The following is a 14268-nucleotide window of genomic DNA, read 5'->3' on the forward strand; positions in this document are numbered from 1 at the left end:
ACTAATAATTAAAACAAATTTCTTGTTAACGATTATATGAAAATATCAAAAACCATACTGTTGGTATAGTGTACCCAATTGCTCGGTTGATACCATGCATTATAAAACACTGTATCTCTCATATATATATTTTTTATATAAATTTTAATTGAACAATACAGAATTAGGATCTTCGTTGTCAAGTTGCTTCACGTGTCTCAATACATCCTTCTTTGTAATAACTCCGAGTAGTCGGCTGCAAAGTTGAACGTAGCCATGAAAAGTTAATATAATCTTGTATCGTACACAAAACAAGTAATACATAAAATAATAGAAAGTAATTACCCATTATGCGTAACAAGGGTTTGTCTTAATCCCAACTTTCTAAACATATCAACAACAGTCTCCATGGGTGTTTGGTCGGTAATTGTTATTGGAGCCATATCAAGGATCTTTTTCAATTTAAGTGGTGGAGGAGAATGAGTTTGAACGTTGTTTCCATTTGTAAATATAACCAATGATTGTCCAGTAATTTCCTCTGTCATACGTTTGGCATTTGCGATTGCAAGATTCAAATCTCTTCGTAACACGAAGCCAACAAGATATTGAGATTCTTTTGAAACTATCACTGGGAAACCATTATGTTCCGTTTCTTTCAATAAATTTTCAACGTCTTCGACTGTCATTGAATCTTGAGTAAGCACATGAAGGGCTTCATTTCGTCTGAAAATATCATTAGACTTGTTAACTATGAAGAGAAAACGTAAAAATCAAATCAAAGATATTTTACAAGAATATAATATTTTAACGATAATGGTGCAATTACTTAGGTTGCATGACATCAGCCGCAAGAGTAGTATGTTGAAATTCATCTTTGCTATCAAGAAATGGATAACCGTTCAAACCAATGTGAGCATCATAAATGCCCTGTTTCCCAAGAGCATCGCCGACCCATTTACTTGCCATAGCGGCTGCCATTAACGGTACAATATATCGTACACCTCCAGTTAACTCAAACATTATTACGACGAGAGAAACAGTCATTCTAGTAACACCGCCGAGAACTGCTGCGGCACCAACCATTGCGTATAGTCCAGGAGTTATACAATCGACACCAGTTGAACATGCTTCACTAAATATCCAAATATGTGGATAATTATACGCTAGTTGCTCCATTCCAATCCCCACAATACGGCCCATTATCGCTCCCAAACAAAGTGATGGAATAAATAATCCGCAAGGTACTTTCATACCGAACGTAAATATTGTCATAACAAGTTTTAGAATTAATGCTAAGACGAGAAGCCATATCGCCTTATAAACTCCGGGGCCAGCTGCTGCAACTTCAATCGCTGATTTTACAGCAGTAAAGTTTCTATTATAATCACTATATAAACAAAAAGAGAAATTTACTATATTTTAAAACTAATGTTAATTTTAAAAAATAAGAGAGGGAATTTCTACCATAAAATGTCTGCATTTGATACTCCACATTGTCTAAATAACAAATAAATGAGTTGACTTGTACTCATTCGTGTATATGGATTTGGATATCCAATAACAGCAGTTGCAACTGTTACGATTAGAACTTCGGTAACTGGATACTGGCCCAATTTTGAAGTTTTACGATAACGACACCAAAACAGATTTGCTTTAATAAACAAAGTAGCAATCACGCCCTATTGAAAGAAAGAGAAAGGGAAAAGGGTAATTTAACAATCTTTAGAAAACTATGGAAGAAAATTTACAGAAAGATAAACTTACACCAATTATTCCAAGCATGACGAAGGGTATTAGCTCAAAAAATATCCAAGGCTTATTATATTCAACATAAAAAAGCACAGAGTGCTCGTTGCCAAATGGATTTATAGATCGTAAAATAAAAGCAGCTATCAAGGCACAGAAAAATGATCTCCATAAAGTTTTTAGTGGAAAGTAATAGCTCACCTGAAAAATGTTGTTAAATATATTCAACCATTAGATATATCAAACTATCATTCTCCTGATACATACCTCTTCAAGACTAAAAAGAACACCCCCAATTGGAGCACCAAAAGCAACTGAAACTCCTGCAGCAGCAGCTGCTGATAAAATTTCTCTTTTCTTTGCTTCATTTCTGCCATATTTTGGAAAAAGATAAGAAAATATATTTCCTATGCAACAAGCTATGTGAACCATCGGCCCTTCTTTGCCTAAATTTAAACCTGCTGAGACCGATAGAATCAAACCTACTGATTTGATTATTAATGTCCACTTTCCTAAATATCCACGAATAATAAATCCACTTAGGATGGTCTTTATCTAAAACATGATTTTTCAGTATAATTAAAAAATCATTATAGTTTTTATTTTCGTTTTTTATATATTTACCTCAGGAATTCCTGAACCACAAGCGTATGGTGCAAACATTCTTACTAATGAGGCGGAAAGTGAAGCAAACAAAAGAGCCCAAGCGATGTAAAACATATACGAGATCATGTATGGTCCTGCACCATCTTTTGACTGACTAAATACTTCTGGCCATGTCCACCACTGAAAGAAGATTATGACATACAAACTTAAACATTATTATAAAAGAAAAGATAATAATAAAGCACATACCTGAGAGCAATTACCACCGTCAAAAGTTGTTTCATTATAACTCCAACAACATTGTTCTTTATTTAACCAAAATGCTTGTGGGCATATGCCAAATTTTAAATCAGTCATCCAAGAAGCCCCTATATCTATAATACCTGCTGCGACTCCTGTAAAGAGACCAACTAGCAAAACACAGAGCCATCCAGACCAAGCATCATGAGCTCCCTTGATTAAGCCCCAAATAGAATCATGTTTCTTTTTCACAATATATCGATGACGCATTCTATCTCGAGCGATATCTCGTTGCCAATCAATCGTGTGAAAGTCATCATATTGTCCGATACCAGGAATGTCATCGGAATCAACTGAAACTGAAATACAATTGAGCAATACAGAATGAAACTGTGTTCTACATTTTTACAAATTGAGTGTAAATTACAATATTAAAAAATTACATAATTTATTACATACTGTGAGAGGAAGCATCGTCGATACGGACACAGTGTTCCGAAAGAACGGTGTTCTGTCCATGATGGGAATTTACATTATTAACTTCCAGCATGTCGTCGTCGCTACTTATAGTACTGTCACGTGCAGTATTTCGATTTCGCGATCGGACATCCTCTACGAAGTATACATCATCTGAATTTTCTATCTATAATTAATCAAAGTTTTCACTCTTTAAATTTTTGTTACTACTATTATTCCTTTTTTTATTATTCTCTTATCAAATTTCTTCATATATTAATTTTTACCTTTGTATCAACTGACTGGTACGTAGTTAATGTATGCTGATGATTTTGTGGAACTGTATTGTTCGATAATGTTGTACCTTTCAGTGGAAATTTCTCCATGGCATTGCAACCTGTAAAAGGAACTTGAATATAAATACATAATTTATTTATGTACATGTGTATAATATGTTTGAAAATAAGGAATAAGTTAATAACAACTAAATATTTTCACATAAAATAAATACATAAAAAATACTATCTCTTCAATTCTCGTTAACAAATATATTAATAAAATCGGTATTAACAGTTAAACAATGCACTAACTTAAATGGATTATTTTATAATATAATTGTATAATAACTCCTCTCAACACAGTATCATTGTTTCTGACTACATTACTAAGTACGTTAGTAATATCATCTCATAGGAGATTATCTTACACTCATGTTGTAGGTACATTGTGTAGGATTATATTGATGAATAATACATAAAATGTTTATCTTAAAAATTAAAATAATTTCTGTTGATATATACTACGTAATAATATATGACAATACTTATGACTATATTATATGATTGATTTTTAGTTTTTAGATAATATTAAACATAAACCTTGTATAACGAAAATCTAATTTAATTCTATCACTGTTATATATAAAAATATTTTATCTTATGAGATAGGCTTATGATAGTCTTCATATTAAGCATAATTTTGATCTGCATGTGCAGCATAATATTTATAAATAAACAGCATTGTCTTTTCCAAAATCGAAAAAAATGTAGCAATATTAAATATTATGTAAATGCAAAATATACTTATCAGAATATTGAAAATATTTTCTCAAAATATTATAAATAATTGAATAAAAATATCTAGAAGAAAATAATAATTTGAAAGTAACAAAAAGATGATATAAATAAAATTATATACATATGATACATTACTTAGTATAATATGTATAGATTTACATACTTTGTTAGATTAATCTTTTCTAACTTATTGATAATAATAAAAAAGTTTATATAAATTTTCTTTGTTTACAGAAAATTGATTTAATATTCATTAAAAATTATATTTAATTTATCTGCAAGGCATATATAATATAAGGTACATGTATAACGTATTAATTACTCATAAATAATTACTGACAGATCAGATAACAGATATATTTAAAATTTATTTGGATAATTGAATTGAATAAACTATTTGCGGTACTATAAGATAACAGGAAATATTGAAGTGATCAATATACATTAAATGACAAAAAATTTCGAATGAAGACCATTTATCGGCACGTCATTATGATACTTTTACAATTGACTTTGATGGACCAATTTCTGTCTTTCAAATATGTAAATTAGAAAAAAAGAAGCAAACAGAGAGAGAAATATAAATGAGAAAATTTGATTACTTCAAACAAGTTGAAGGTGAGGTTATCGACATCCATGTAATGTGCAGGAAAAAGGTCTGAAAAAAGGTTGAAACGAACAGATGTTTAAATAAATCATTGAAGATTCATAAATTTTACGTGAAGTTTACTATAAGACAGTTTCTACCATATTCAACCTTTGCAAGGTTAGAATTGACACCATATTCTCGACAGATCAAATTGTCGAGTTGTTCAATCATACTTACCATTTTTTCAGGTAGAATGCTTCTCAGCTTTCCATTCATGAATATCCTTTCTCTTTTTTATTGTTTTAACATCGAATCATGTCATTTATTTTCTTGCAGGTCAAATTTAGCCTTAAAATTGCGAATATTTCTTCTTAATCAAGGAGAAACTACGAGTATCGGACTAAAAGTAAAGACTTGTCAAAGCATTTTCTGTTTCTCTTACTCACTTAGTCTACTTTCTTACTCTTTATTTGATTAAATATGTCATCATGCGCCATCTTACCGAACTATATCGAACAAATGATTTTACTTACCACGTTTCAAAATTTGTTTAGAGTTTAAAAGATAAACTTCAAATAAAGTAGTTTTGATGATGAAAGAATTTACGTCTACTAAAAACACTAAAAAAATTAAAATTTTTTAAATTTATCGTCAATTTAAAGAAAATAATTAAACGATTAAATACAATAATTTATACCTTACGATAATCTATGATTTAATACGGTTAATTTTGAAATTGAATTTCGTAAACTTGCAATTCTCTTAGATTACTTTTATAACAATCTTTATAAATTTATAATTAAAATTTAAAACAAAAATTTTATTATTGCAGATACAAATTTTTAAAACTGAAGAAGATAGTCAACTCGAGATATTAGTGTACCATTCGATCTCTTTATTAGCCACCTGTAATGTTAGAGTATAATATTTACTGAACATGGTTTATACTCGGTAACTTTCAATTATTATAGCGAAGTAAACTGAATCATGCAAATCTAAAATTCTTGAGTTAACAAAAATGGGTTTTCAAGCACAAGATTAAATGGAGAGAAAAGCTTTATTTCTCTTATTGTCTTCTTTTGTTAATACATTAATAAAAAGTTCAAGGATAAAATATATATGTTTCACCAATTTCTCAATTTCACATTGATGGCAGCCTCAAACTCCAGTTTCCTTAACCCTGAATTCTTCTTTTGCTGTAGCATTTGTAGAGCCCTGATATTTAATCGGGTAGGCCAATTGATTTCCTTTATTCCAAGTATAAAGTTCCTAGAAATAAAGAAGACATCACAATAAGCTTTAAAATCCTTATTTAATTTGTTTTATTTCTTAAACTTCAAAATATTTACTTTTGTTTTATGGTTGTAGCTGACTGCCGTAGTTTTGTGATAAGGATTCGTGAATGATAAATGAACAGGTATTGTAACATTTTTATAAAGATCAAAGGCCAACCTATAAGTAACATATCGATATGTAATTATAAAATAAAATATATTATAAAATATATTTTTCTTTTTTAAGCTTATAACACTTCTTTATTCTTTCCCTTTTTTTTCTAAATTTTACCTTATTTTCATCGTTTCTTCCGTAACGCTATGAACAGCGTAAAGCACTCCTCCAGCAATGAACATTTCTCCAAATTTATGATTATCTATACTAATGTTCCATGCATGTTGAATATTCATATTAGTCGCATCCATCTTTATTACTATTGTATTATTCGATGGTAAACCGTATATTATCCATAATCCTGTTGTTAAAATAATGTACGTCTTATTCACTATTTTCATTTAAGGAGAAATACTTCTTTCAAACGAATTACGATATAATTACCGTTCTCATCAACATTGAAGTCAACATAATTAAAATTATGATTCGGTGTATATAAATAATTCCTCGTGTTCACTAATAAACCTGGAAGATGTAATTCACACCGCGAAAACTCCTTACCACATACTTGATCAGAAATAGAATGAAGATTAAATCGAAAAATTGATGATCGGTTTATGGGGTTATAAAAGAAAGATTTGTTATACACTACATGCCCATTTCCCTAAAAATAAATTTAACATGAGATAATAATACATAATTTTAAAAATAGTATGATATACCTGAAATGGATATGGCAGTTTAATGGGATATGAACTCCCATGTTTAAAATGATCCTTTGACTCATATTCAAATATGAAAGAAGTTTCATTCTTTCGGGTAACCCAGAGTTTCTCTGGATAACCATCAGATTTAGTGTCATGCATCCAGCTTCCGTAATGATCATCCATAGTACCCTTTAAAACTGGTTTTCCTACTGCTTCTATTACACCATCTACAGAATTAAATAAAATTAATATCTCGTTAATTTATTTAATTATGTACAACCTATACTTATACATTTATTTTGAGAAGAAATAATAAATGTACTTCACCTGCCAATCTCAATGGAAGTCCAGTAAAGTTGACATTTTTGAGTGGCTGAATATTTAAATATTCGGCAACATCTGTAAAAGTACATCTTAAAACAGGGCAAGCAGCGCAAGTTTCATGTGGTGCACAAAGTTCATCTAAATCAACATGCTGTGGCGCAGGCTTTCCATATGTAACGTGTTGTTGTTTTCCTAGCTTTGACTTTTCCATGCTCTTCGCATCATCTACAAAATATTTCAATGTCAATATTCATGTAATTATCTAAAAAATATTAAAGTTAGAAATATACGTTACCATCGACTGTAAATGATCCTTTAGTGGTGTCAATATCATTTTTCACAACACAATGATATGTACCATAATCTGCTGATGTTATCTTTGCAATCTTCAGACGCATTTTAAGCTAAAATATTACATTAAGATAGAAGTATATGGAAATATACACATTTCACACATTACACAGAAGTATATGAACACATTGGATAGGATGCTATTATCTTTTACCTTATACATATCTCTTCTGTCATAAACTTCAAGTCTATATTTCTCAGACATTTTGAGTCTACGATCTTCACGTTCCCAATAAACAATTGGTTCTGGAAATGCTTCAACTTCACATTCTAAAACTACAGTACTTTGACTGCGTGCGCGAATCATTTGATTACGAATTCGAATGAAAGGTGGAACTGCAAAAAAAAAATACTTTCTTAATAAAAGAAATAAATAAAATATATATGTATATATAGACGTGTATATCAAAATATTTACATTTAACTTGAAGTTTGATTCTTTTCAATGCTCGAGGTGGAATTCCATTATCAGCTACACAAATATATTCTCCCATATGTTCTCTGTTAACTATACTGATATTAAATGTATGTCCAATTACAGAAGTCACTGTTCAATAAAATTGTATACTTATATAATTATATACTTTTGTGAAAGTTCATAATCACGTTACTGACACGATTATAATTTCATATTACCATGCCAAGATCCAATAGGAATGACACCACCATCGCTTCTAAACCATTGAACAGTAGGTTCAGGTTTGCCACTTGCTGCACATTTTAATCGTAAATTAGTTCCTTCATAAACGGAAATTAAGCCCGTCGAATTTACTGTTGAAGGTAACATTCGATCATCTGAAAGATTTTACAAAAACTACATCGTTTGAGCACGCAAATTTTCAAAGTATAGTTATTTAAAGATAAAGAAGGTACTTGCCTAGAATAGAAGGAGGAATCAATAAGTCGTTTATATTATAATCATTCATGTTCACCTTCCAGGCTGTTATCCCTGGTCTGCCATCTTGTCCTGGTGAGCCTGGTCTACCAGGAGGACCCATTTCTCCTAAAGTTGTTCACATCATCAACGTATCTCTTTTTCATCCACGTGCAATTAGAATGAGCGAATTTGAAATAATGTTAAGTTACCACGTGGTCCGATTGGTCCTTGAGGTCCCATTTGACCTGGCCTTCCTAAAGATATTGTATCTTTAGAAATTAAATTAATGAATACAAAAGGTTTCTAAATCAAAAGGTGCATACCATCTGTTCCATTACGTCCAGGCCGACCAGGAGACCCATTTAGTCCTGGTTTACCATTCATACCAGATAATCCATCTGTACCACTACGTCCAGGAATTCCATCAAGTCCAGGTTCTCCCGGTATTCCATCCCTTCCATCAAAACCAGCTGGTCCTATATCACCTTTTGGTCCACGAGGACCAGGAGGGCCAGTCAAACCAGGTGGTCCTTTCGGACCAGTCATTCCTCGTAATCCGGGAAGACCTGGTTCCCCGGGAGCTCCTGGACTTCCTGGTGCTCCTGGTAATCCCGGAGGACAATATTTCATTGACGATCGACAAAAATTTTCAATCGCATCGAGCTAAAATGTGCAATATCTATGAATAAAATTTAACACATTTCTATTAGCTTTGATTATTAAGAAAAGTTAAATATTTAACCTGCACACGAGTATCTGCATTTAACCATACCCAATCATGTCCCATAGGAGTAATTGGAGAAGATGCCAAACCTGTTTTTGCTATGGGAGATGAAGTTACTTTCTTAGATTCTTTTAATGTATCCTTCTCTTGCCAAATCTAAAATGTAAAAAATATAAATATAACGTACAATTTTTATATGAGGCAACTAGAACCAAAAAGATGCAAGTGACTTTTTTCCGATATCAAGGTAACCAAGTTTGAAATTCAAATGTGTTAAAAAAGATTGCACTGTAAAGTCTCTATGAAAATTAAGTTATATTTAATGCTTGACATAGCAAGGAGTATATACACATATTTTTAATGAATTTTATGTTTTAGTTTATGAGTTATTGAATATACAGAAACTAATGTATTTACACTTGCATGTTATTTCAATATTATTTGCTTAGAAATCAATTTTTCTAGCCTTTAAATGATACTTTTATATAATGATGGATTACTTAAATTATATATATATATATATATATATATATATATATATATATATATATATATATATATTGCATTTAATGATCTAATTAGTCATTTCTGCTTCTAATTAAAAAATTTGAAAAATATCACTTGTGCCCCTTTGATTCCAAGTGCCTTATGCTATATATTGATAATACATACTCTGGATGTATCTGAAACTTTATTATCTTCTGTCACAGGTAAAGCACTACTTCGTTTCCTCCTTACCAATTTTTCAGTTTCTAAAAAGTCTTGGTTTCGCATAATAAGAACATTTGTTTCCACATGGGCCACATAAGTATAAAGATAGATAGATGTTAAAAATTGTACCAAGAATTGAATTAGAATAAGAAACAAAAGGCTCCATGGTTGTAGTATCCATCGAGTAGATTTCATAGAAGCTTTCTTTTCCATGATTACATGTATGTCAAATCCTTAAAAATTATTTATTTATCGCTTTTGTAACCAAAAAGGTATTACATTTAACTTACCAAAGAAAACTTTATAAAAATCACACGCTCCTAAAGAGACTTGTATCCCTAATATATCAAACAAATTAGAAAGAAGGGGAGAGCAAACAGATTTGAATTGGCTGAATTGTTACTATCAAGTAATTTAATAGAGTATCCAATTTCTCTTAGATACAACTTTTATTCATTCAAGAGCTTCAAGCTAATAAAATGACATTTCAAAGAGTCTAATTGATTTATATATATACATTGATATATATATATATATATATATAAATAACATTTTGGCAAAATGCTAAACATAGACAATTTTTTAAGTACTTCATAAATATGTAACGAAAAATGTATTTTATATCAATAATTGTAATTAGTCATTGTAACAAAAATGATTATGTAAAAAAAATAGAACTCATCTTTAAACGACTTCAGCGTAAACTAACGCACCTGAATACTTACCACCACAGCCGGCAAGCAATGATATTTCGGCGATAACGCATGCGCGATTATCTTTTATTAAGGGTACAAGTAGAAAAATAAGTTTCAGTTTTATATTATGTATGGCGGTAAATTTGAAGTGATTTAATCCTAAACTGATATGAGCAATAAACGTGTATTATTTTATTAAAAATGTGGTATATTTTTGAGGAATTTTATGATATTAGTATCCATATAGAAAAAAATAATTTTAATTTACTTCCTCCGTATCCATACTTGTATGTATAGTACATAAATACAAAATTGTACACAAACTCCTATCCTTGTATGTATGCATGTATGTACAAGAACATAATACAATAAAGATCATCACTTCAATCGTGCTTATGTTTTATCCTCAGTAGTATGATACGCCAATGACTTTCCTTTTAAGATTCGTATCGTCTTCGTATCGGCGAGACAATATCAATACAATGACGAAATCTTTTTATTTTCAGCTTTTTCTTAATAAGGATTTCATTTCATTATATTAGTTTTTTTATTAAAACGAAACTAAAAATACTAAAAAGCTTAATTATGTTAATTTGGCCCGTGGATCTTTCTTCTTCACCCGCTGTTTCTCTTTGCGTCCGCCAGACAAACTACTGCCGACATAGTACGTACTAACTTAAAGAATAATGTCTATGGTTTACCAATCGCTTAGCGAAACCAACTCCTGAGCTCTTGGAGAGTCTTTACTGTAGTATCAATGTTACTGCTTTAATTCTTTACATAATTTTTTCTGTCATTAAGCAACGTTATTTCTATATCGTTATCACTACTCCCCGCCTTTATTTCCACATTGTACGTATTTGCCTGCAAAGACAAAGCGGTTATCACAATCTATACTAACTCGAGATGTAAATAAGTTATAATGAAAACAAATATACCAATTGTAACGAAGCTAAGAAGTATCTAGCTACTTCACGAGCGGGCTTGTCTTGAACGACACTGTCGAAATTAATTTTTTTCTGTTCTGATGTTTGCAACACTTTTATTATATGAGATGAATAATCACGAATTCGAAATGCAGGTCTCATTTCAGCCTCCGCTAATTTTGATTGCAACGAGGCATGCCACTTTGCTACAGTCTGATCTAACTCTGTAATAACATTCGACTGTTCAAAAATCTTTTTCATTTTGTCCTCAATTAATGTTTGATAATTCGGCAGAGAATAAGACAAATTAATTTCTGAAGTTAAAGATTCACGCCAATTGTTAGACGAGTTAGGAGATTCTGCAAGCATATCCACTGTATTTTGACAAATTGTTGATCGTAATGGAATGTCAGTAGGTGAAGAACTTCTACTCGTTATATCCTCAATACTGTTTTCAATTGAATCATTTCGATAACTTCTATTTGTTATATCCTCAATACTATTCTCAGTTGAATCATTTTGATTTTGGGATACATGAAAATCTATAGCAACGTTTGTCACAGCTTCATATTGAGAATCATCATTTTCTTTTTCTATACCATTTAAACATTCGTCAAAATTCTTCATGAAGTCTTCTATTTCCTCTATCAAAAAAATTATATTTTGCAGTTACAACAACAACAACAACAACAACAACAGTAATAATATAAAACATGATTTGCTTCGAATTAACTTACGTTTCTGCAAATGTTTAAACTTCTGTTTTGTACATAAAGTAGTGTCTTTCTTTGCAAATAATTCAGTTTCACGTAAAATGAGTTTTGCTAAACATTCTGGTTTATACAGTTTTGATGTAAATTTACGTTTTTTCTAATAAACAAACAAGAGAAAATAAATAAATAAATGCATAGACATACAAATATCTAAAAGATTATTAAAAGCTCTAACTGGTACAAGGTACAAAACATTAAAACTTATTATTTCTACATACAGAACCAAATTTTGTTTCCAAAAGTGAAATGTAGTCTGGAAGTTTCAGGATAGATGAATTGCTAGAAAAAACATGCTTTATTCCTTGAATAAGAGGCATTGGTTCCCAGTCATATTCATTTATATCATCTACAGAACATATTGATACTTTTGTTGTTTGATTCCTAATAAAAATATTAATGTTTTCATTGATTTAATATCATCAATTGTAAAATTAATAGAATAATTTTCGAAGAGATACCCTCTTTTCCGCATGCTAGGTACTCCATTTTTCCATCGTACATTATCTGATTCATTCAGTTGAAAAATTTGACTCTCTTTGGAGAAATTATTTATTTGCTTATCATATTTTATTTGATCACCTGCACTGAATTGTACTATATTTTCATCGTTATTCTGATCATTCTTTTTTATTTGATTCACTTGCACTGAATCTCTAATTTGGCATTCTTCTTCAGTTTGATTCGTGTTTTTGAAATGCTGAATTGAACAATTTTGAATACTAACATTTTGCACCGCACTTTGTTGGATATGTTCTTTCTCTGATTCATCCTTTTTAGCTTGTTTTAAAATGCTATTATTAACAAATAAACTTTCATGATTATTGTTTATTGTGTTTTGTTCCTCCATACTTTGTAATTCATTTACTGATGAATCGTTTTCCCTTAATGAAGAATTTTGTTCATCTTCAAATTCATCATAAACAAGTGTAATAGACTCATTATCATTTGGTGAAGTAATTGAATGATATCCTGAGGTTCCTGTACCCGGAGTTTTTGGTTCTGAATATAACGACAATGAATTTCTTCCCTCTTCAATATAAGATCTATATATATGAGCAAAATCATATGGTGTTAATTCATTCACCAACATTCCACTTGTATTTATGGCTTGATTGCACCTTAAAATTAAAAAGTTAAAGCTATCACATAAAAATTAAAATAGAACAAAGATATTGCTGTTTACCGAAAATCATATTTCTTTCCAATGATTTCTCCTAGAATATCATATACTTGAATAGGAATGCATAATTGCAGGGCATCATTTTCTAATTGTGTAAACCGACGACTTAACAATTTAACTTTCTTCTGTGTTTGAAATTGATTTTTTTTATCAATATGTTTCCCGATATCTTTTTCTAAGTCAATCATTACAAAATTTCCCAAATTAACGTGGCTCTTCTTAAAAAATTTTTTTTCTTTATTCATAGACTTCTTTATTCCTTTTTCCCTAACAAAAAAAGATGAAGAAATTATTAGCTACAATACATACATCTTTCCTTGAATGTAAGATAAATAATTACTCATAGCCGAAAAATGTTTGTCTCAAAATTTCTGCTTCATTGACTAGATGTTCAATTCTTCTAACGTATACGTTAGTTGAATTTTGTAGAATAAGCGCTGCTTCCCCGAAATTGATATTACACGGTTCTTCTAATAAAGCATAATATTCTTCTAAAATCTAGAATAACACAATATTTTTATATTTATATTGAATTATAATAACTTTAATAGTATAATATACCTGAGATAATGGAAATTTCCAGTCAGCAAGATCTTTTGCTGGTTTCAAAAGTTGTTTACTAATGTCTTGTAAAGTAATCATTTCAAATACTATTTAACTTTTTTGAAGGATATGGAAGAACTAGATTCAACAAGTCAAGCATTTATATATAATTAAATAAAATCAATAAATTTCATTATTTAAAAAAAGATATTTAATATTTTATACGTGTTCTCTTGATATAAAAACTGAATTTACTCTGTTGTGTAAATGTCTGGATATTGATCATAAATTACAAGAATAGTAGATTACGAATCCCAATCTAATTTACTATCTGAATTGTTTAAAATTCGATTCTCTATATATTTTTATAAACATG

General features: G+C 30.1%; 2 protein-coding genes across 5 annotated transcripts; both read right to left on the reverse strand.

Moving 5' to 3' along the window:
- Positions 1 to 112: 112 nt before the first annotated feature.
- On the reverse strand, positions 113 to 5144 carry ClC-c (chloride channel protein 3). 4 transcript variants are annotated; one of them, XM_076626006.1, is made up of 12 exons: positions 4930 to 5144; positions 4706 to 4761; positions 3315 to 3424; positions 3031 to 3214; positions 2581 to 2930; positions 2350 to 2511; positions 1993 to 2280; positions 1744 to 1926; positions 1444 to 1658; positions 806 to 1366; positions 325 to 702; positions 113 to 235 (listed from the first exon to the last, which is right to left on the reverse strand). In XM_076626006.1, the coding sequence occupies exons 3-12, from the start codon at positions 3411 to 3413 to the stop codon at positions 145 to 147; spliced, it is 2511 nt and encodes an 836-aa protein (XP_076482121.1). In that variant the 5' UTR covers positions 3414 to 3424; positions 4706 to 4761; positions 4930 to 5144; the 3' UTR covers positions 113 to 144. The 4 variants fall into 4 exon arrangements, with proteins under 4 accessions (XP_076482121.1, XP_033205621.2, XP_033205625.2 ...); XM_033349730.2 differs by lacking the exon at positions 4706 to 4761 and having other exon boundaries at positions 4930 to 5143; XM_033349734.2 differs by lacking the exons at positions 4706 to 4761; positions 4930 to 5144 and having other exon boundaries at positions 3031 to 3183.
- Positions 5145 to 5730: 586 nt separating this feature from the next.
- On the reverse strand, positions 5731 to 14168 carry LOC117165968 (uncharacterized). The gene is made up of 24 exons (XM_076626172.1): positions 13911 to 14168; positions 13690 to 13847; positions 13353 to 13616; positions 12628 to 13287; positions 12388 to 12550; positions 12134 to 12266; positions 11409 to 12040; positions 11251 to 11334; positions 10501 to 10648; positions 9737 to 10008; positions 9083 to 9220; positions 8664 to 9003; positions 8550 to 8594; positions 8341 to 8466; positions 8100 to 8258; positions 7882 to 8010; positions 7618 to 7799; positions 7408 to 7516; positions 7116 to 7337; positions 6804 to 7015; positions 6526 to 6745; positions 6259 to 6442; positions 6042 to 6144; positions 5731 to 5961 (listed from the first exon to the last, which is right to left on the reverse strand). The coding sequence occupies exons 1-24, from the start codon at positions 13989 to 13991 to the stop codon at positions 5851 to 5853; spliced, it is 4875 nt and encodes a 1624-aa protein (XP_076482287.1). The 5' UTR covers positions 13992 to 14168; the 3' UTR covers positions 5731 to 5850.
- Positions 14169 to 14268: the final 100 nt, after the last annotated feature.

This window comes from Bombus vancouverensis, chromosome 17, assembly GCF_051014615.1.
Source record: "Bombus vancouverensis nearcticus chromosome 17, iyBomVanc1_principal, whole genome shotgun sequence".
In the NCBI taxonomy this organism is placed as follows: domain Eukaryota; kingdom Metazoa; phylum Arthropoda; class Insecta; order Hymenoptera; family Apidae; genus Bombus; species Bombus vancouverensis.

Excerpts from the sequence above, each read along its gene's own strand:
- LOC117165968 (XM_076626172.1), bottom strand. The coding sequence starts at position 13,991 with ATGATTACTTTACAAGACATTAGTAAACAACTTTTGAAACCAGCAAAA. Across the intron at positions 6,145-6,258 it reads GAAGAAACGATGAAAATAAG|GTTGGCCTTTGATCTTTATA; the intron begins GTAAAATTTAGA and ends TGTTACTTATAG. Across the intron at positions 5,962-6,041 it reads GCTACAACCATAAAACAAAA|GAACTTTATACTTGGAATAA; the intron begins GTAAATATTTTG and ends CTTTATTTCTAG.
- ClC-c (XM_076626006.1), bottom strand. The coding sequence starts at position 3,413 with ATGGAGAAATTTCCACTGAAAGGTACAACATTATCGAACAATACAGTT. Across the intron at positions 2,931-3,030 it reads CGACGATGCTTCCTCTCACA|TTTCAGTTGATTCCGATGAC; the intron begins GTATGTAATAAA and ends ATTGTATTTCAG. Across the intron at positions 2,512-2,580 it reads ACGGTGGTAATTGCTCTCAG|TGGTGGACATGGCCAGAAGT; the intron begins GTATGTGCTTTA and ends ATCTTCTTTCAG.